The sequence below is a fragment of the Heptranchias perlo genome, chromosome 4 (assembly GCF_035084215.1).
Source record: "Heptranchias perlo isolate sHepPer1 chromosome 4, sHepPer1.hap1, whole genome shotgun sequence".
Lineage (NCBI taxonomy): Eukaryota > Metazoa > Chordata > Chondrichthyes > Hexanchiformes > Hexanchidae > Heptranchias > Heptranchias perlo.
This window is the reverse complement of record NC_090328.1, coordinates 5,841,148-5,863,847: the sequence shown is the minus strand read 5'-3', so window position 1 is coordinate 5,863,847 and position 22,700 is coordinate 5,841,148. Positions and strand designations below refer to the sequence as shown.

At 48.2% G+C, this 22,700-nt stretch overlaps 2 protein-coding genes across 5 annotated transcripts in view; one reads left to right on the top strand and one right to left on the bottom strand.

Annotated features, from left to right (window-relative positions):
• slc5a6a (solute carrier family 5 member 6a) overlaps positions 1 to 2,603 on the top strand; it is a 58,313-nt gene extending 55,710 nt beyond the window's left edge. Inside the window, exon 15 of the mRNA XM_067982406.1 lies at positions 1,893 to 2,603. Coding sequence (XP_067838507.1) covers positions 1,893 to 2,072 — 180 coding nt within the window. The 3' untranslated portion in view covers positions 2,073 to 2,603. The remainder of the gene's footprint in view (positions 1 to 1,892) is intronic.
• A 15,581-nt stretch (positions 2,604 to 18,184) lies between these two features.
• The window catches only part of LOC137320412 (myelin protein P0-like), a 42,478-nt gene continuing 37,962 nt past the window's right edge, over positions 18,185 to 22,700 (bottom strand). For 3 of the 4 annotated variants that reach the window (XM_067982109.1, XM_067982111.1, XM_067982112.1), the window contains exons 4-5: positions 21,561 to 21,660; positions 18,185 to 18,918 (exon numbers count right to left, since the gene is read on the bottom strand). In XM_067982109.1, coding sequence (XP_067838210.1) covers positions 18,903 to 18,918; positions 21,561 to 21,660 — 116 coding nt within the window. In that variant the 3' untranslated portion in view covers positions 18,185 to 18,902. The remainder of the gene's footprint in view (positions 18,919 to 21,560; positions 21,661 to 22,700) is intronic. The other variant, XM_067982110.1, reaches the window with a different exon arrangement.

Below are 22,700 nucleotides of genomic sequence, written 5' to 3'. Positions count from 1 at the left end.
TCGGAGCAGGGCGTTGGTCCAGAGAGCGTGGGTCGGAGCAGGACGTTGGTCCAGAGAGCGTGGGTCGGAGCAGGACGTTGGTCCAGAGAGCGTGGGTCAGAGCAGGGCGTTGGTCCAGAGAGCGTGGGTCGGAGCAGGACGTTGGTCCAGAGAGCGTGGGTCGGAGCAGGACGTTGGTCCGGAGAGCGTGGGTCGGAGCAGGACGTTGGTCCGGAGAGCGTGGGTCGGAGCAGGACGTTGGTCCGGAGAGCGTGGGTCGGAGCAGGACGTTGGTCCGGAGAGCGTGGGTCGGAGCAGGACGTTGGTCCGGAGAGCGTGGGTCGGAGCAGGACGTTGGTCCGGAGAGCGTGGGTCGGAGCAGGGCGTTGGTCCAGAGAGCGTGGGTCGGAGCAGGACGTTGGTCCAGAGAGCGTGGGTCGGAGCAGGACGTTGGTCCAGAGAGCGTGGGTCAGAGCAGGGCGTTGGTCCAGAGAGCGTGGGTCGGAGCAGGACGTTGGTCCAGAGAGCGTTTGTCGGAGCAGGACGTTGGTCCAGAGAGCGTGGGTCGGAGCAGGGCGTTGGTCCAGATCTCGCAGTGGGTCGGAGCAGGACGTTGGTCCAGAGAGCGTGGGTCGGAGCAGGACGTTGGTCCAGAGAGCGTGGGTCGGAGCAGGACGTTGGTCCAGAGAGCGTGGGTCGGAGTGGGTCGGAGCAGGACGTTGGTCCAGAGAGCGTGGGTCGGAGCAGGACGTTGGTCCAGAGAGCGTGGGTCGGAGCAGGGCGTTGGTCCAGATCTCGCGGTGGGTCGGAGCAGGGCGTTGGTCCAGAGAGCGTGGGTCGGAGCAGGACGTTGGTCCAGAGAGCGTGGGTCGGAGCAGGACGTTGGTCCAGAGAGCGTGGGTCAGAGCAGGGCGTTGGTCCAGAGAGCGTGGGTCGGAGCAGGACGTTGGTCCAGAGAGCGTGGGTCGGAGCAGGACGTTGGTCCGGAGAGCGTGGGTCGGAGCAGGACGTTGGTCCGGAGAGCGTGGGTCGGAGCAGGACGTTGGTCCGGAGAGCGTGGGTCGGAGCAGGACGTTGGTCCGGAGAGCGTGGGTCGGAGCAGGACGTTGGTCCGGAGAGCGTGGGTCGGAGCAGGACGTTGGTCCGGAGAGCGTGGGTCGGAGCAGGACGTTGGTCCGGAGAGCGTGGGTCGGAGCAGGACGTTGGTCCAGAGAGCGTGGGTCGGAGCAGGACGTTGGTCCAGAGAGCGTTTGTCGGAGCAGGACGTTGGTCCAGAGAGCGTGGGTCGGAGCAGGACGTTGGTCCAGAGAGCGTGGGTCGGAGCAGGGCGTTGGTCCAGAGAGCGTGGGTCGGAGCAGGGCGTTGGTCCAGATCTCGCGGTGGGTCGGAGCAGGACGTTGGTCCAGATCTCGCGGTGGGTCGGAGCAGGACGTTGGTCCAGATCTCGCGGTGGGTCGGAGCAGGACGTTGGTCCAGATCTCGCGGTGGGTCGCAGCAGGACGTTGGTCCAGATCTCGCGGTGGGTCAGAGCAGGACGTTGGTCCAGATCTCGCGGTGGGTCGCAGCAGGACGTTGGTCCAGATCTCGCTGTGGGTCAGAAAGGCTATTGGCTGGAGCTCGCTATCAGTCAGGGCAGAGTTATGAGTTCCAGCCTCCCTGATAGACATAATCTAGGCAGTACTGAGGGAGTGCTGCATTGTCGGAGGTGCCGTCCTTTGAGTGAGATGTTTAACTGAGGGCCCAGCCTGCCAGCTCAGGTGGGTTTATCAAGATCGCTTGGCGCCAGTCAAAGGAAGAATCTTGAGGCAGTCCTATATCGCTGCTAAAGTGCGATCTAAATGCGACTTTGTTATGAAACTGATTTTGCCTCATTTGTGTTTCCCCCCCTGTGGGTCTCTCTCTGGCCAACACAGAACAGCGAGCCCAGCGTGCAGCGTTGTCTTGTGCCAAACAAAGAGCCCAACGGGGTGTTGAACAAGGACGTCGCACCGGGGGAAGACGAGAAACAGGAATTTGGAGCTGAACTGTCCAAGAAGGAGGAGGTGCAGAAAGACGATCAGATGATGGAGGTCCTACATGAGACGTCGCTGTGAGGGTGGATTCCCCGTGGTTATTTACTTCACCCGGTGCTGTCTGTGGACGGTGTGAGATTCTCTTCTTCCCGCCCCCCCCCCACCAACCAACCCTGCTCCCCAAACATGTCGGAATATCCTCGTGACACAAATTCCAATTTCAAAAAAAAACAAGCCGAGCCAAACTTACAGGACCAGCGACAGACGGGTTGTTTCGAAGATCTCGTCAGACCGCGGTTTGTGTTTGTTAATTGTCTGGGGCAAGCACGGAACGAGACGAATGATAAATGGGGGCGTTGTGGGAGAGGGGGCGAGCTGAAATGACCTTAGCCGACCAATTTGCCGTTGAGCTAAGATATCTCTCGGGTTGACCCGGATCTCGTTGAGTACAGGCGACCACTTTGTGACTGTTCACCTTTGGCGACCAGCTGAGGTTCGTCTGCTTTGGACGTTATTTTCATCTGGGTGAGGAGTTGCAGAAATCTGCCACTCGATCAAATTCAGGAAGGTTGGGGTGCGAGCGGAAGTGAAGGCGGTGGTCGGGTGGAAATCTTTGTTGGGGGGGGTGGGGGAGGAGGGAGGGTGGGCGGGCACAATTGAGAAGTTTATTTCCCCAGCTTGTTGGGTGAATAATTTTGGTATTTTAATGGTTTTCTGGAAACTTGATTAAGACGCACAAACCCCAACGAGTTTTATAGTGACAGGCGGGCACTGCCCTGTTTCTGTCGGCGGATGCCCATCGCTTGTGGTTTCAAAACAATTGCCAAGCCAGGCCACGTTCTAAGTGCATTCTGTAAATTAGTTCTCCCCAAGTCCCCTTGACCCAGTCAAGAGGGTAGACGGCTCACACCCCCATGATCTCCGTCATTGCTGCTCTTCAACCTGGTAAGATAAGATGCCCACGCACAGCCTGGGGCGACTATCGCCACTCCCCCATTCTATTGCCTGACTCCTTTTTCCATATCTGCCCCCTTCTGCTGACTGGAGCTGGGGGGTGGTTCTGGAGTGTGGGAAACCTGCCAGCTCCTTTCAGTCTACACTGCAGCGGGTTTGAGATTAATATTCCACCGCTCCCACTGAGTTATAAATATATTTTAGTAATTAGAATCACAGGTTACGACACAGTTTGAGGCCATTCGGCCCATCGTGTCCGTGCCAGACGATAGAGCTATTCAGCTTAATCCCATTTTCCAGTACTTGGTCCGTAGCCCTGTAGGTTACGGCACTTCAGGTGCACATCCAAGTATTTTTTAAATGAGTTGAGGGTTTCTGCCTCTACCACCCTTTCAGGCAGTGAGTTCCAGACCCTCACCACCCTCTGCGTGAAAACATTTCTCCTCAGTTCCCTTCTAATCCTTCTACCAATTACTTTAAATTTATGCCCCTTGGTCACTGACCTCTCTGCAAAGGGAAATAGTTCCTCCCTATCCACTCTATCTAGGCCCGTCATAATTTTATACACCTCAATTAAATCTCCCCTCAGCCTCCTTTGTTCCAAAGAAAACAACCCCAGCCTATCCAATCTTTTCTCAGCTAAAATTCTCCAGCCCTGGCAACATCCTCGTAAATCTCCTCTGTACCCTCTCTAGTGCAATCACATCCTTCCTGTAATGTGGTGACCAGAACTGTACACAGTACTCAAGCTGTGGCCTAACCAATGTTTTATACAGTTCTAGCATAACCTCCCTGCTCTTATATTCTATGCCTCGGCTAATAAAGGAAATTATCTCATATGCCTTCTTAACCACCTTATCTACCTGTCCTGCTACCTTCAGGGATCTGTGGGCATGTACTCCAAGGTCCCTCTGTTCCTCTACACCTCTCAGTATCCTCCCATTTATTGTGTACTCCCTTGCCTTGTTTGACCTCCCCAAATGCATTACCTCACACTTTTCCGGACTGAATTCCATTTGCCACTTTCCTGCCCACCTGACCAGTCCATTGATATCTTCCTGCAGTCTACAGCTTTCCTCCTCACTATCAACCTCACGGCCAATTTTTGTATCATCTGCAAACTTCTTGATCAAGCCCTCCACATTCAAGTCCAAATCATTAATATATACTATTAATTAGGTGTTAACCGTGGCTCAGTGGGCAGCACTCTCGCCTCCGAGTCAGAAATTCAAGTCCCTCTCCAGAGACTTAAGCATATAATCTAGGCCGACACTCCCAGTGCAGTACTGAGGGAGTGCTGCGCTGTCGGAGTAGCCGTCTTTCGGATGAGACGTTAAACCGATGGCCCCGTCAGCCCCCTCAGTTGGACGTAAAAGATGCGACGGCCACTATTTCGAAGGTTAGGAGAGTTCTCTCCGGTGCCCTGGCGAAAAATAGCTGGAGGGGCTGAATGGCCTACTCCTGTTCCTATGTTCCTAATAGTTCTGAGCCGGAAGGAAATAACAGTGATCCTGTTAACTCTTAGCACAGAACGGCCCCCTGCCTCGCTGCAATGCTTCGCATCCCCCAGAGCCCCTCTCACCTTTCACTGGGTCACTGCTACTCCCGGCTTCATGGCCTGCATGAATCCATCACGACAGCTCCTGCCACCCAGACGCAGTGCGCATCAAAAACCGTGACGGACCTCTAGATTTACCGTGCTGGCAATATATTTCTGACTGTGTTGTTACAGATTCGGGTCCGTCACAGGTATCAGCCCAGTGGGCTCGTTTGCTTCCCTTAGCCGCCTGATAGAAGGTGACTCCCACTGCCCTGTTTGCACTAGGCCCCGGTCGTGCAATAACGAATCTCCTTCGTGCTCGGGGCTGAGATTTCCGTGTCTTCCCCCTATCCTTCGGTCTCTCTTCGAGCCAGGCCGAGCTAACGCTCGGTCAGTTCAATTTGTAAGTTGCTTTATTCCACAAGGCAAAACATGCAGAACACTGAGTGTGATGGGAGATATCCGGTACAATCCGTGTAAGTTCAGCTTACGTACGGTTACAAAAAAAAAATGAAGAACCTTTGGAGACCAGCTCACTTAACGTAAAAGCACAAACTCTCCCTGGCCAGGGCAGATTGTTCTCCCCTTGCTGCCCGACTGACTACCGTGTCCCTGCTTTTTTAAAAGCCTCGTTCCCTGACCCAGAGAGTTCAGAAGAGTCAATCGCTACCGAATGTCTGTTCGAGTGGCCACATACTGCTCGTCAATTTGGTCATTGTCCAAAATCTGCCCGTCCTGCATTTAAATCACCTCTCGCCTGCCTGGGCAAGCTAATCCCCTGTCAGGCAGCGTCTGTATTTAAAAAGCAACTTTCCGTGGGAGCGTGCCCACAGAATCCTCGAACTGCAACGGGTATCGGCCGTGTTTGATTCAGCGACAGTTCAGCTGGTCAACGGACCATGAAAATTCCACTTAACAAACTGTAGAAGGGGGTCCGCAGTTAATGGAATCATAGAAACTTAACTGGACCAGCCATATAAATACTGTGGCTACAAGAGCAGGTCAGAGGCTGGGTATTCTGCGGCGAGCGACTCACCACCTGACTGCCCAAAGCCTTTCCACCATCTACAAGGCACAAGTCAGGAGTGTGATGGAATACTCTCCACTTGCCTGGATGAGTGCAGCTCCAACAACACTCGAGAAGCACGACACCATCCAAGATAAAGCAGCCCGCTTGATTGGCACCCTATCCACCACCCTAAACATTCACTCCCTTCACCACCGGCGCACTGTGGCTGCAGTGTGTACCATCCACGGGATGCACTGCAGCAACTCGCCAAGGCTTCTTCGACAGCACCTCCCAAACCCGCGACCTCTACCACCTAGAAGGACAAGAGCAGCAGGTACATGGGAACAACACCACCTGCACGTTCCCCTCCAAGTCACACACCATCCTGACTTGGAAATATATCGCCGTTCCTTCATCGTCACTGGGTCAAAATCCTGGAACTCCCTACCTAACAGCACTGTGGGAGAACCGTCACCACACGGACTGCAGCGGTTCAAGAAGGCGGCTCACCACCACCTTCTCAAGGGCAATTAGGGATGGGCAATAAATGCCGGCCTCGCCAGCGACGCCCACATCCCATGAACGAATTTGAAAAAAAGAAAGTTTACAGCACGGAAGTGGGCCACTTGGCCCATCGAGCTCATGCTGATTCTTTGTGAGAGCAATCCAGTTAGTCCCATCCCTCCGCTCTTTCCCCGTAGCCCTGCAGATTTTTTTCCCTTCAATATTTATCCAATTCCTTTTTGAAAGCCACGATTGAATCTGCCTCCACCACCCTTTCAGGCAGCACGTTCCAGATCATAACCACTTGCTGCGTAAAAATATTTTTTCTCATGTCGCCTTTCGTTCTTTTGCCAATCACCTTAAATCTGTGTCCTCTGGTTCTCGACCCTTCCACCAATGGGAACAGTTTCTCTTTATTTACATTATCTAAACCCTTCATGATTTTGAACACTTTTATCAAATCTCCTCTCAACTTTCTCTGCTCTAAGGAGAACAACCCCAGCTTCTCCAGTCTATTCACATAACTGAAGTCCCTCATCCCTGGAACTATTCTAGTAAATCTTTTCTGCACCCTCTCCAAGGCCTTCACATCCTTCCTAAAATGCGGTGCCCAGAACTGGACACAATACTCCAGTTGTGGCCGAACCAGTGTTTTATAAAGGTTCATCATGACTTCCTTCCTCAACATATTTTTTTAAAAATGAGGAACAGGCGCGGTGTTGACATTTCCATCACTCACACATTCAGGAAATGATTCATTAGACCCAGCGAGCACCTGTCTTCCCTCAATGTTGAACTTTGAATCCAGAATGGAGTCCAGGTTCCCGACTCTTGTCACGTGTACAGTGCGAGCCCCTGACAGTCTTGTCTTGTACACTTCACTTTCAGTCTCTTCTCTCCCATGCGAGCACTCGATGATGCCACATCGTGCTGCCGAATGGGGGGGGGGGGGGGGAATAGCAAAAAAAAACCACGAAATACCAGCCTGAGGTCTTGCCATTCACTCCCCGGTGATCACACTGCAATTTTTGGCAAATCCATTTTTTTTTTACACACAGTGGAAATCTTTTTTATTGTTGTCATTTTGCAAATTTGCCAAGCTTCCCTCATCCCCTGAACCTGCAGCAGCGCAGATACGGTGGTGTAGTGCTTATGTTACTGGACTAATAATCCAGAGTTCATGAGTTCAAATCCCACAATAGGACCGAGATGAGGAGGAATTTCTTCACTGAGGGTGGTGAATCTTTGGAATTCTCTACCCCAGAGGGCTGTGGATGCTCAGTCATCGAGTATATTCAAAACAGAGATCGATAGATTTTTTGGACTCTAGGGGGATAAGGGGATGGGGCGGGAAAGTGGAGTTGAGGTAGAAGATCAGCCATGATCCGATTGAATGGCGGAGCAGGCTCGAGGGGCCGTATGGCCTACTCCTGCTCCTATTTCTTACGTTCTTACGTAATAGCGGTTTGAGAATTAGAAAAAAATTGGCGGGAAATAAAAAGTTGGTATCAGTAAAAGTGGCCACAAAGTATCGTAAAAAGCCCACTGCCCTTTAGGGAAGGAAACCGGCTGTCCTTACCCGGTCTGGGCCTATATGTGACACCAGTCCCACACCAACTTAGTTGACTCTTAACTGCCCTCAGAAGTGGCCTAGCAAAGACACTCCGTTGTATCAAACAATACCACACGGAGTGCAGCAGTTTAAAGAAGGCAGCCCATCACCACCACCTCAAGGCAATTAGGGATGGGCAATAAATGCCAGCCTTGCCAGCGACGCCCACATCCTGAGAATATTTATATTTTTTTAAACAAAGTTCCTGCACTAAATTCAAACTCGGCCATTAAACTTCCATCTGTTTTAATCGATGCCCTTTCAGGGAGGGCGCACTCACCAGCTGCCGGGGACAAATCTCTAAAGCAAAGGGGTATTTAGAACTGACACTCTTTCAGCAAGAGGCCTCTCGGCCAACACTGACCCAGCATCACAGGCTGAACTCTGAACCCATTGCTGGGCTAAGTTTGAATCAGCTCTAGTAAGGAGAACCATTTTTCACGGCGCAGATAATTTAATTTTAATTTGTCGTAGGTTTAAATTACGGTTTACTTAGGCCTTTTAGAATAATGCACTGTAGTTTACAAATGAGATTTAATTTTTATTTTGTGCTAAATTCAATCGAGCCATATTGAGTTTCCACAACTCCAGATAACCGGGACATACATTGTGTGAGTTTGTGTAATGTGCACATATAATTTTATATATTGACATGTAGACAACGTACTGCGTGTGCGCACAGAGCGTACCGTACTGCGTGTGCGCACAGCGTACCGTACTGCGTGTGCGCACAGCGTACCGTACTGCGTGTGCGCACAGCGTACCGTACTGCGTGTGCGCACAGCGTACCGTACTGCGTGTGCGCACAGCGTACCGTACTGCGTGTGCGCACAGCGTACCGTACTGCGTGTGCGCACAGAGCGTACCGTACTGCGTGTGCGCACAGAGTATATCGTTTGGCCTAGCCAAGTTGTTAAACTTTAGGTGTGTAGAGGCAGTGTTTGGGATTTAATGTGGCCGTGCCACTAACACTGTCAGTTTGCTTTGTGTTATGCTGTATGGATAGGGAGTCTTCTGTATTGGATACGGATTCTCACCAGGACGTGTAAAACGCACAATCAATAATCATACCATCGCGATAATCCGGAATATCAGGCATAACCAATCAGCATGGGATTCCTTCATGCCACAGGCGTCTGGGCTGGCTCTAGGGTGAACAAAAATGACCAGGAAATCTGCCAGATTGCTGTAAAAACCCCCACGCATTCATCTTGGGTATGGTAGTGTAATGGTTATATTACTGGACTAATAATCCAGAGAAAGTGAGTTCATATCTCATCATTTGAATTCAGTTTAATAAATCTGGAAATAAAATAAAATACTGGCAGCGACAAAAGTGACCATGAAGCTGTCGGATTGTCGTTAAAAACCCTACTGGTTCATTAATGTCCTTTAGGGAAGGAAACCTGTCGTCCTTACCCGGTCTGGTCTATATGTGGTTGACTCTTAACTGCCCTCTGAAGTGGCCTAGCAAGCCACTCAGTCATATCAAACCACTGACAGCGGTTCAAGAAGGCAGCCCACCGCCACCTTTCCAGGGCAATAAAATAACGGCCTTGCCAGCAACGCCCACACCCAGGATTCAGTGGCAGCCGTACTGACTTGTAATACCATGCGAAGTGTGGAAGCAATTGCTTAACGTTCTAGCAAAGAATGGGCAGAGACGCAACCGCCACCCCCTGTGCTGTAAACTGTCTTTATGGTTCCACCTATCTTACTTTGGACTAAGCGTTGTTGCTGTTTTTAAAAAAAGGAATACCAGAGGAAGAGCTTTAACGGGGCTCACTTGAAAATCAGTTTGGAGATTAAATTGTACCCCAAGACAGTTCTTTCCCTGGTCGATAGGAGCAGAGTTTACGAGAGCTCCCATTGTCCTAAAATGATAATCATTGCAGCACCCTTTCTTCTGACTCACTGAGGTTAACTGCTTTCGAGTGTTGGGCAACATGATGGAAGTGAGTTCTGCGCTGGTCCAACGGTGTGGATGGAGTCGGGTTGTGTGGCTGTGTCTTTGGAAATGATGCGGGTGGCATTGAGGTTGCAGCTGGCACACCTGGGCATTGAGGTTGCAGCTGGCACACCTGGGCATTGAGGTTGCAGCTGGCACACCTGGGCATTGAGGTTGCAGCTGGCACACCTGGGCATTGAGGTTGCAGCTGGCACACCTGGGCATTGAGGTTGCAGCTGGCACACCTGGGCATTGAGGTTGCAGCTGGCACACCTGGGCATTGAGGTTGCAGCTGGCACACCTGGGCATTGAGGTTGCAGCTGGCACACCTGGGCATTGAGGTTGCAGCTGGCACACCTGGGCATTGAGGTTGCAGCTGGCACACCTGGGCATTGAGGTTGCAGCTGGCACACCTGGGTATTCACTCTCCTGAGCTGATGCTTGCGTGCGTTTGAGAGAATGTGTATATTGCTGTCTGGTGGCTGTCGTTGAATTAAGGATCTGAAGTAAAGTAATATTTTTATTTGGTGTTTTGACGCACAGCGATCTAAACCTGTCTGTTTCTATGCCGTGTGCAGCATCCCCTGTCCGTGGGTTTGGTCCTGGAGTGAACTACTGTTCCAATCCGAAGTCTGTTCTTTCTCTGTGCTAACTGATGCCAGAGGTGAGCAGGCTGTTGCCAATGGAATCATAGAATCTTACAGCACAGAAGGAGGCCATTCGGCCCATCTTTGAAAGAGCTATCCAATTAGTCCCACTCTCCCCTGCACTGATTTCCTCTTCAAGTATTTATCCAGTTCTCTTTTCAAAGTTAGCATCGAGTCTGCTTCCACCGCCCTTTCAGGCAGTGCGTTCCAGATCATATCAAACATTTCTCCTCATCTCCCCCCTGGTTTTTTTGCCAATTATTTTAAACCTGTGTCCTCTGGTTACTGACCATCCTGCCAGTGGGAACAGTTTCTCCTTATTTACTCTATCAAAACCCCTCATAATTTTCAATGCCTCTATTAAATCACCCACAACCTCCTCTGCTCTAAGGAGAAATAGCCTCAGCCTCTCCACAGATGAACCCACAAGCAAGGAGATGGCCCTCTTGTAAGCACTAGGAGTGTTGTACCCATGATTGGGGGCCACGCTTTTTGTTTTTCCTGATAACCCTCTTCCCAGTTAGTCTGCTGTTTTAATAAACAAGAATCTAAACACAGGCCAGTCTCCAGAAGAGGCTCGCAAGGTCACTGCTGGTTTATCGCATTCTGGTGCGCTTCAAACTGTATAAACTTGTGTTCTCTTGAGGCTGGAAGGCTGAGGGGGTGATCTGAATGAGGTCTTTAAAATGTTAAAGGGATTCGATAGGTTAGATGCAGAGAAACTATTTCCCCTCATGGGGGAAATCAAGAATGAAGGGGGCACGCTCTTAAAATTAGATTGAGGCTGCTCAGGAGCGAAGTCAGGAAGCACTTTTTCTCTCGAAGCTTTTTGGAAATCTGGAATGCTCTCCCCCAGAAGGCTGTGGATACTGGGGGGGTCAATTGGAACGTTCGAGGCTGATCGCTAGATTTTTTTTGTTAGGTGTGCGTGTGATGACCCTGTGTGTTTTAGTTATATTAGTCCTGGGGCCAAGTTCTGATAAATCTTCAGTCTTTGCCATCCCTGATAGCGACACTGAGATTTGTTGGTGACAGAACGAAGCCCAAGGAACATTTTTATGTCTGTACCTCTAGAAGGAGGCTCTTATTCTGTAACGATTTAATTTATTTAGCTGCTTTTCACAAGTTGACTTAGAATGACGACGACTCTTGGTCCCTTGTGTTATGCTTGGCGAGTTAGCTTAGACCCTTCCCGCAATGGCTGTCATGTATCAGTTTACCATGTGGCTGTTTCTCCTCTGTGCTCGGCTCTTGGAGCTTAAAGTGTTAAATGTGAGTGTTTATTTAGTGAGTAAACCACTTGTACTCACCGTGTCGAACTGTAAAACGGTGAAATGTAATGTTTGGTGGTATTTTTTCATCCAATCCTTGTTGGTGATTGGCACTGATTTGTGATCATAAAGGACATGAGGCTGACTTGTTTAATCTGCCTCCGCCTGACTTGCCCTCTGCCACCGAGTGCTCCTCTCCACCGCCTGTGGTTTCGGCCGCACGCTCGCTTGCGTTTCGAAGATCTGGACCAGGAGGACAAGCGTGGGGAAGGAGGGAGGAGGTTAACTGGCCGTGCTTGCTGCAGTGTCTCCCTGACCAGGTCAGACAGTGGCTGGCCCTCGCTCGAGAAAATGGTCAACGCTACACCTTTAGTGAGGGTGAAAGACGTTCGATGCAAACGGGCGACAGTAAACACTGCACTGTTTCTAGAGAACAGTGTGAATCTGTGTGTGTATAATATATACATAATGTACACATACATGAGGGCAATTGTACAACTAGTGTGAATCTATGTATAGTGTATATACATGGGGATTTCTGCAAGTACAGTGTGAAACTTTGTGTATAATATATAAAATAATATATACACTCGAGGGCAATTCTACAACTACAGAAATTTATAGATGCCTTCCACTCCTACCCCAAAGGACTGCAGACTTTTTTTTAAAAAATAATTCATTCTCGGGATATGGGTGCCGCTGTAAAACCAGCATTTATTGCCCATCCCTAGTTGCCCTTGAGAAGGTTGGTGGTGAGCCGCCGCCTTGAACCGCTGCAGTCTGTGTGGTGAAGGTTCTCCCACAGTGGTGTGAGGTTGGGAGTTCCAGGATGTTGGCCATGTGTTTCTCCACCTTGGGTTTAATGCACGTGCTGGGTCAGCTCGGTCAATCTGCATTACTGAGGGAGAAGGCTTTAATCGACAGCCATGTTCGGTGTTTTGTTTCGTTGTGTACTCCTTTCTAAATGTTTTTATTATTTCTTGAACCTCGCTCCTCCTAAATGGCTCAGTGAGTTGATGCACCACCTGGCACGTTATTACCGCCCAGACCAGAGAACCGCCCAGACCTACGTTACATTAGATGATCGCATCCAGACTGGCTAGCATTGGCCTCATTGCCTTGGGGTGGGGGCTACGGACAGCATTCCTGCTCCTAGTAGGATCTGCTGTAAAGAGTGTGTGCGTGTGGGAGTAGGGGGGAGGATTGTGGATGGAGGCCTAGACACATGACCTTTGCTCACACTTTTTCGGGACCCGGGTAAAGGTACCAGTTTGCTGTGGAGACCGTGCCACACCATGAGGAGGAGGGGGGAGAAAATTAGCAACAAAACCAAAACATTCTTGAAACCAAAAAGCTCCTGAACTCCTCCGACTCCTGATTGCCATCAAACACCCCTTGCTGAAGGTGCACCTGGTAAGGAATCAGAGTAAGGGAAGTATCTGAGGTTACCAACTCTGGCGGGATGTATTCCTGGAGGTTTCATCACATGACCACCTGCCTCCAATCGCCCCGCCCCCACGCTCCTGCCATTGGTCGCCCAACATGTCCATCCTCGCGGTGCCCCTTCCCACGGCCAATCGGAAAGCAAACAGATTCTTCAATATCTGATTGGATGATCCTCGACTTTCAGTCAAACATTTCTTTCTTCCCATGTCCAATATTAACATCACTGTGATTTTTCTCCTGGGTTTTGCTCACAGCAAGTGGCCGGGAGATTAGTCTTTAATCCCTGGAGCCTCCAGGGCAATCCTGGAGGGTTGGCAACCCCTCGAAGTATCAAGTCCACCTGGTATTCCACCATGGTCAAGTAAGAAAGAACTGGCGCCTTTATATTGCACCTTTCACATCCTCAGGGCGTCCCAAAGCGCTCGACAGCCAACAAGTTACTTTTTCTCGAAGTGTATCTGCTTGTAACGTAGGCACAGCAAGATCCCACAAATAGCACTGAGACGAATGACTGATCGGTATGTGTTTTTATTTATTTTTTTGGCCGTGTGTGTTGGTCAACACTCGGCATGGGTCTAACCATTTGAGAATGGCTGTTTGGGGCCCAAGATACCCTTTGGCGGGTGGGGGGGACCCTCCTGTGAAACCCAGGCCCCAGCAAGTAGTTCAGGCCTTCAGGAGAGGAGGAGGAGGAAGAAAAATCAGCACAAAACGTTTTGAACTAGAAATCTGTCCCATCTGTTTATGCGCACAAGTGTCCTTGGGATATTGGCAGGCAGTTTGTTATCCATTGCCTTCTGATGTCAGAGTACGTTAGTGGGAACCATTCTATCAGCAGTGGCCATTTGTCAAAGAATTATGTCTAGCATTTTAGTCCAAGGATACAATGATTGTATAATCTGGTAACAATTTCCTCAGCGTTGTGATATGTCATGTAATGGAAGCTTCAGTGTAAACTATTGGTCTGGTCCCAATGAGTGTACTGACGAGAATTCTTTTCTTTGTATTTTAAGTATTGATTCAGTAAATATGCCTTAATATAAGATGAGACTGCGACCATTCCATTGTCTGTGCACCAATGAGAAATTAAAAGACTATCTTTGGAGAACCTGCTAACTTTCGCTATCTTGTCACTGCTGCTGGGCCTTTGTGTTAACCCTTGCAGTGCCAATATCTCCAGAGAACCCCTTTACCCCTCGTACAGAAAGTGGGGGGGGGGGGTTAACCCTTGCAGTGCCAATATCGCCAGAGAACACTGTACCTTCCGTTCAGAGGCGTGAGGGGGAGTGTTAATCCTTGCAGTGCCAGCGTCTCCAGGGATCCCTGTGCCTCCTGTACACACAGACTGAGGGAGAGAGGAGTTGTGTTAACCCTTGCAATACCAGCATCTTCAGGGAACCCTGTGCCTCCCGTACATGCATTATAGAGGTGATCAGGTGCATTATATAGCTTGCCCAATGTACCTCGTTAATGCATTGGACAACCTCTATAATGTATCTGCTCACCTTTAATGTAGCAGATTCCTTATGCAATGAAGCTGGTCACGTCTATAATGCACCAGATCACCTCCACAATGTGCTAGAACACCTCCTATAATCCACCTGATCACTTCTGTAATGCACCTCATCACCTCCATAGTGTTCCTGGTGACCTCTATTATGCACCAACCATCAGTGTTGGAGGGCGTTTCACTCTCTAAGGAGGAAGCACCTAAGAAAATTGGAAGAAAAAGTCAAGCGTATGAAAAGTCTATTTAGCCCATCAAGCCTAGCGATTATGGTACTAGACCAGCAACCCAGAGGTTGAGAGTTCAAATCCCACCATGGCCAGTTGTGCTATTGAATTTAATAAATCTGGTCATTTATGGGCTGTGCACCGGGAAAATGACCATGGAAACCCAATAGGATAGATGCAGAGACACCATTTTTTCTGGTGGGGGAATCAAGAACACGGGGACGTAAAATTAGAGCTAGACCATTTAGGAGGGAAATGAGGAAGCACTTTTTCACTCTAAGGGCAGTAGAAATCTGGAATTCTCTTTTCCCCCAAAAGGCTGTTGATGCTGGGGAACACTAAAGGCTTCAAGGGGTATGGGGAGAGAGCAGGAATATGGTATTGAGATAGAGGATCAGCCATGACCAGATTGAATGGGGGAGCAGGCTCGAAGGGCCGAATGGCCTAGTCCTGCTCCTATTTTCTATGTTTCTATGTTTAATTGGAGCTTTCAAGACCGGGATCAATAGATTTTTGTTAGGTAAGGTTATCAAGGGATACGAGGCAAAGGGGAGTAAATGGAGTTAAGATACAGATCAGCCATGATCTAATTGAATGGCAGAACAGGCTCGAGGGGCTGAATGGCGGCCTCCTGTTCTTATGTTCGTTCATGTCCTTCAGGGAAGGGAACCTGCTACCCTTACCCGGTCTGGCTTACACGTGACCCCAGTCCCACACTATGGTTGACTTAATGGCCTTGGTACAACGAGGGATGCCCAATACATATTGCCTCATCAGTAGCTGCCCACAAGAACAAATATCAAAAATAATATTCCAAAAGGGAATTGGATATATACTTGAAAAGGAAAATTTTGCAGGGCTACGGGGAAAGAGCAGGACTAAATTGGATAGCTCTAACAAAAAGCCGGCATTGGCGCAATGGGCCGAATGGCTTCCTTCTGTGCTGTAATATTCTATGATTCTATCAATTCACCCATTCCACCTGAATCTTGAACTCCCCAAATAGCTGTGATTCCATCACCTTAAATGGTAGATCAGTCCAAACGCTAACTGCCCGTGAGTAAAGATTTATTAAAGATCTGTTTAAACTTATTTTCCACAAATTTAAATTTATGTCCGCCTTCCCTGCTGGCCCGTCTGACCTTAAAATAATACTTTAGGGCTTCCCTTCATCTATGCCATTTATCCGAATGTATGAATGCATAAGCCTAGACAGTGAGTGGAAGCAGGTTATTATAGAATCATAGTAAATAGGAGCAAGAGTAGGCCATTCGGCTCTTCGGGCCTGCTCCGCCATTCAAAATGATCATGGCTGATCGTCTAACTCAGTACCCTGTTCCCGCTTTTTCCCCTTATCCCTTGACCCCTTTATTGATGGTCATGGTTTGATCCGACAATGGGAAGACTTTTAAATCCCAACTCGACGTTCCTGGGTTTTTTTTGCTTTACCCAGTTCTCGGACCTCGTTCCAAACTCGGTGCCCTCCTGCATTCTGGGCCTTGACTTTGGGATTTTCTCAATGAAAAATAAAATCGTCAAGAGTTAAAAGTTGATCTTCAGGTCACGTTCCCCCGCCCCTGCCAAAAATCCTTTATCTTCACTGCGGTGAAAGTTAAAACACATTGGGGGTGGGTGTTGAGTCCCTTCGCCTGGCGTTAACGGGGGCGTTAACCTCACCGTCCCCGTTGCCACCGGCGATGCAGCCGTCGCCATTTCGAAAAGGGCCCCCCCGGCTGGGTGTTTCGGGCGACGGGCCCCTTTTAGTGCGGAAATCGTTGTCCTTTGATGTAAACAGGAGCCCTCGGACTGTAATTGTAGGTGGGGGGCCTGTACCATGCCCACTCCGAGTGGCTCCATGGGCGATGGAACTCAAGAGGTCCCACCAAAGGAGTGCTGGGTCGCTCCCGCCCTGGGACTCCCACCCTCCCCGATCGCAACCTCTTCTCCTGCCCCCCCCCCCTCCCCAAACAACGTACCCTGCTGGCGGCTGCCTCAGCCTGATCCTCAGGCCTCAATTTAGCGAGCTGCGTCTCTGCGCCAGTTTGGCTCCCCGCAGCTTGCCTGCCAGATTTTAAATGGGGGCGGGGGGATCTCTTTGACACGGAAACGGGTGACCCCATATCATTATTGAAATAGGTTGTGTGTCATGACCCAGATTTTATATAGAATTACATAGAATGTACAGGACAGAAACAGGCCATTCGGCCCAACAGGTCCATGCTGGCGTTTATGCTCCACACGAGCCTCCTCCCTCCCTACTTCATCTCACCCTATCAGCATTTCCTTCTATTCCTTTCTCCCTCATGTGTTTATTTAGTTTCCCCTTAAATGTATCTGTTCTATTCGCCTCAACTACTCCTTGTGGGAGCGAGTTCCACATTCTCACCACTCTCTGGGTGAAGAAGTTTCTCCTGAATTGTTTTTGCTGGGGCAGAAAGGGAACAGTCAAGCATAGGAACAGGAGGAGGCCAGTCAGCCCCTCGAGCCATTGAATGAGATCATATCTGATCTGTATCCTAACTCCATCCACCCACCTCGGCTCCATTTCCCTTAACACCCTAGGCTAGTAAAAATCTACCGATCTCAGATTTTAAATTATTAATTGAGCATCTACTGCTTTTTGTGGGAGAGAGTTCCACACTTCTACCACCCTTTGTGTGAAGAAGTGTTTCCCAACTTCTCTCCTGAATGGCCTGGCTCTGATTTTAAGGTTATGTCCCCTTGTCCTAGACTCCCCCACCAGCGGAGAAAGTTTCTCTCCATCTGCCCTATCAATTCACCCCTTACCCTGCTGTACTCCAGAGAACACAAGCCCAGTCAACCGAAACAGCACATGTCAATGACCTGTCTGAGGAACAACATGTCAAGTACAACCCATGACTACCACTCCATCTAATCTGCATGGCCGACCTACGGTATAATGGGCAGACGACAAAAGACTCTCAGGATCGAGGTGCCACCAGTACAAAATACATTGGCTGCAATCAGCATTGCTGATAACCGTTGGCGTCGACAGGGGCTGCTGATCTATAACACGTCTATAGCGACTTCCCTCAGCAACAGGCCTTGAGAAATCACAAACAAGAAAATGCATTTAAACGCCAGACTTCTGCTCACGCGTTTACAATTTAACCGTCGACTGTCATTTTTAATTACATTAAAATTACTTAACCATGAAACGGGTTATTTCTTTATACTATAAATATCTATTAGTTATGTCACATGAACAGACAAATGTTGCTGATTCGTACTTCATTAGCTATGAGGAGAATCTTTTTTACGCAGCGAGTTGTTATGATCTGGAACGCGCTGCCTGAAAGGGCGGTGGAAGCAGATTCGATAGTAACTTTCATAGGGGAAATTGGATAAATACTTGAAAAGGAAGAATTTGGGGAAAGAACAGGGGGAATGGGACTAATTGGACAGCTCTTTCAAAGAGCCGGCACTGGCACAATGGGCCGAATGGCCTCTTTCTGAGCTGTATGATTCTATGAAATGTAAATCAAGTGTCTGCCCAGGAGGAGCCAATGAAAATACACAAACAGCTGTTCATTTATTGCACTGTTCACAATGATTGCAGCTCCATCATGTAACTTTGATACACTGACAGTGAAACCCCCGACTCACTCTGAGACCAGCGAGTGAAAGCTGACTGACCTCCTGCAATGACCTCCCGTCACAGCCGATGATTTGGAAACAGCAGCCAGTTCCCCGAGCAAAGCACCCGTAATAATTGGTGTTTCGATCCCGTGAACCCGTCATACCCACAGTCACCTCTGCTCCTCGACCTCTCCCACTGCTTGCATCGTAGGTAAAGCCTGTGCGTTTGTACAGAGTTATATTGAGAATGATCATGTTTAGATTCCATTCAGAATAACTTTGACTTTGTGCGATGGTGTGAAACGGGTGAGAGCGAGTCGGCAGCCTGTTTAACATCTCTCTCCATTTCTATTTCCACTGAAGTCAATGGCAGAGGTGTAAAACGGGCTGTCAACTCACTATCACCCGATTTTACACTATCGCACACAGTCTAAATAATCCCCACAGTGTGATGCAGAGCCCAGCCGAATAGCTGATTAACAGGACTGATTTTGCACTCAGGACCCAGGATCACTGGGTGAATGATCGTTAAAACGAGTACAGGTTAAATTGCTGGATGAGATTCAGTGCGGGGGGGGGGTGGGGGGGAGAGGAACAGCTTTATATTGCAGTTTGGACATTGGGTTTCTCAGCCTCCTGGGATGAATCATTCCTGCTCCTTCCTGTGGATAAAACAAGAACAATTAAAGTGAGCCGTGTTATCTGTAAAATAGGAGCACTTTTCACCCCCTCCGTTTACAACCAGCAGCTGTTTAAATAGGATTCCCCGCGCATTTAAAACTAGATTTGATTGTCAGTATCGGTGTTAAATACTGACATGATGGGGCTGATTGCTGTCCATGTTTTGGGGTGGGATAAACAACAACAACTTGCATTTATATAGTGACTTTAACATAGTAAAACAGCCCAAAGAGTTTCATCGGAGCGATTATCAGAGAAAATTTGACAGCGAGTCACATAAGGAGATATTAGGACAGATGATTAAAAGCTTGGTAAAAAAAGATAGGTTTTAAGGAGCATCTTAAAGGAGGAGAGAGAGGCGGAGAGGTTTAGGGAGGGAATTCCAGAGCTCAGGGCCGAGGCAGCTGAAGGCACGGCCGCCAATGGTGGAGTAGGCAGTGGGTTCCCAAAGCTCACCTCCCGCCCGATGGAATTGGAGACACGACAATACACCCCAATAACCTGAAACTGTGATGTGTTACTGCCCCAGTGAAACCATGTATCTCCCAGTGAAAGATTGTACGCTGTAAAGTTCAACAAACCAATTCCCTTCCTGAGGCAATTCGGATCTTTAAATTTCATTTCATCTTTCGTGAATCAAAAAAGACTGGTCAAATGATTCGGTGTTTCTCATATATCTGCTGCGGTTACACAGTGTGTCCCAATGAATATCAATTCAGACAGAAAAGAAATAAACAGGATTTAGTAGTAAACGTCACACCATGTGTTAATATAGTGAAAAATCAGTAAATATTAGTAAAAATCAGTAAATATGGGTGCAGTTTCCGTAGAGGCACTATCTACGGGTAGTTTCCAAGGATACGACATCTGTGAGTGCAGTATCGATGAGTACAGTATCCAAAGATGTACTGCTTATGGGTAATTTCTATGGTGACAGTATCTATGGGTACAGTGTCCATGATGCAGTATCTATAGGTAGTTTCCATGGATACATTTCCTATGGGTAATCGCCATGGATTCAGTATCTATGGGTAATCTCCATGGATTCAGTATCTGTGTGTCATCTCCATGGATACAGTATCTATGGGTAATCTCCATGGATACAGTATCTATGGGTAGTCTCCATGATGCAGTATCTATGGGTAATCTCCATGGATTCAGTATCTATGGGTAATCTCCATGGATACAGTATCTATGGGTAGTCTCCATGATGCAGTATCTATGGGTAATCTCCATGGATTCAGTATCTATGGGTAATCTCCATGATGCAGTATCTATGGGTAATCTCCATGATGCAGTATCTATGGGTAATCTCCATGGATTCAGTATCTATGTGTAATCTCCATGGATACAGTATCTATGGGTAATCTCCATGATGCAGTATCTATGAGTAGTCTCCATGATGCAGTATCTATGGGTAATCTCCATGGATACAGTATCTATGGGTAATCTCCATGATGCAGTATCTATGGGTAATCTCCATGGATTCTGTATCTATGGGTAGTCTCCATGATGCAGTATCTATGGGTAATCTCCATGGATACAGTATCTATGGGTAGTCTCCATGATGCAGTATCTATGGGTAATCTCCATGGATACAGTATCTATGGGTAGTCTCCATGATGCAGTATCTATGGGTAGTCTCCATGGATACAGTATCTATGGGTAATCTCCTTGGATATAGTATCTATGGGTAATCTCCATGGATACAGTATCTATGGGTAATCTCCATGGATACACTCTATGTCTCTGTCGGAGGCATCATTCTCATGCAATGTAAATTCTAGTCTCGAGAGTGATTATAAGGCCCTCTAGTGACATATTTTGGTCATTAAAGGGAATGGCAAAACTTTTACAACATCGATAACCATTATTTTCAATATCTCAACAGCAGCCAATACCCAGTGTTCAATTCTTTTCCTAGTATCGAGGTGAATGGTGGTGTTAACCATTAGGCATTGGGAAAAGACTGAGATTGGAAAGTGAACAGGAATCTGATTGTCAATAACCCATCACTGACATGAAATTCAACTAAATCAGATTTGAATCCTAATATCCCCTGACAGGTTAACCTTTGCAGATTAAAATAGACCACAGTGAATAGAGTTGGTCTGGGAGATTAATCAGGTGCCCAATAGCTCAGTAAGCTCATGCCGTGAGGAGCTGAATTGTCCAGACCAGGAAGGGGCCAGTTTCAATCCCCGGTCTGGGCTGAGTTGGCCGATCCCAGTTGGCAATTGTAAACAATTTTACAACACCAAGTTATAGTCCAGCAATTTTATTTTAAATTCACAAGCTTTCGGAGGCTTCCTCCTTCGTCAGGTGAACGATGTGAAAACCCCAGTCCATCACCGGCATCTCCACATCACGATCCCAGTTGGGGCTGTGGTTGGGGAGCTCCAATTGGTCTAAGTGCTACTGGGATAGGGAGAGGGAACATTGCCCAGGGTTCCTGCTCCTGCTGGTATCCAGCGATCCCTGCTGGACGTGTACTGTGTGGTCATTGGCTCGACTGGGATGGCTCAAGTGTTTGAATCACCCGCCAACACACACTGACCAAGGCTCACCCATGAATCGGGCTTCAGGCTTTTCAAGGCAAGAGTCTCCCAGCAATATTACATACCTGGTTTTGTCCCTGAGTAAAATGATCCACATCACTAAAAGGGCGAGGAGTTTCAATCCAAGTGAAATGGACAACATCGCAATGGGGAAAAGCTCTGTAACTGAACAGAGAATGAGAGAGATCAAATCGGAGACAAGCAAAGGTGAGAGACTAACGGTGCAGAGACAATTAATCAAAACCTGTAGGACTGTAGGCAAGTGTGACACTCGACTGAAGGGCAGAAATATTGGGATGATGGAGCTGAGCAAGACAAGGTGTATGGGCTGTGAATGAAGAACGACAAAAGGATAGTAACAATAATATAGTATCTCAGTAACAGGGGTTAATACTGCAGTATAGTGACAGGGGTTAATACTGTAGAATAGTGACAGGGGTTAATACTGTAGTATAGTGACAAAGGTTAATACTGTAGTATATTGACAGGGGTTAATACTGCAGTATAGTGACAGGGGTTAATACTGTAGTATAGTGACAGCGGTTAATACTGTAGTATAGTGACAGGGTTAATACTGTAGTATAGTGAAAGGGTTAATACTGTAGTATGGTGATGGGTTAATACGGTATAGTGACAGGTGTTAAAACGGTAGTATAGTGACATGGGTTAATGCTGTAGTATAGTGATGGGGTTAAGACTGCAGTATAGTGACAGGGTTAACACTGTAGTATAGTGCCAGGGGTTAATACTGGAGTATAGTGACAGGGGTTAATACTGTAGTATAGTGATGGGGTTAATACTGTAGTATAGTGCCAGGGTTAATACTGTAGTATAGTGACAGGGGTTAATACTGTAGTATAGTGACAGGGTTAAGACTGTCGTTTAGTGACAGGGGTTAATACTGCAGCATAGTGACAGGGGTTAATACTGTAGTATAGTGACAGGGGTTAATACTGTAGTATAGTGACAGGGTTAACACTGTAGTATAGTGCCGCGGGTTAATACTGGAGTATAGTGACAGGGGTTAATACTGTAGTATAGTGATGGGGTTAGAACATAAGAACATAAGAACATAAGAAATTGGAGCAGGAGTAGGCCAATCGGCCCCTCGAGCCTGCTCCGCCATTCAATAAGATCATGGCTGATCTGATCCCAACCACAAATCTAAAGAACACAAGAAGTCAGAGCAGGACCCGGCCACATAG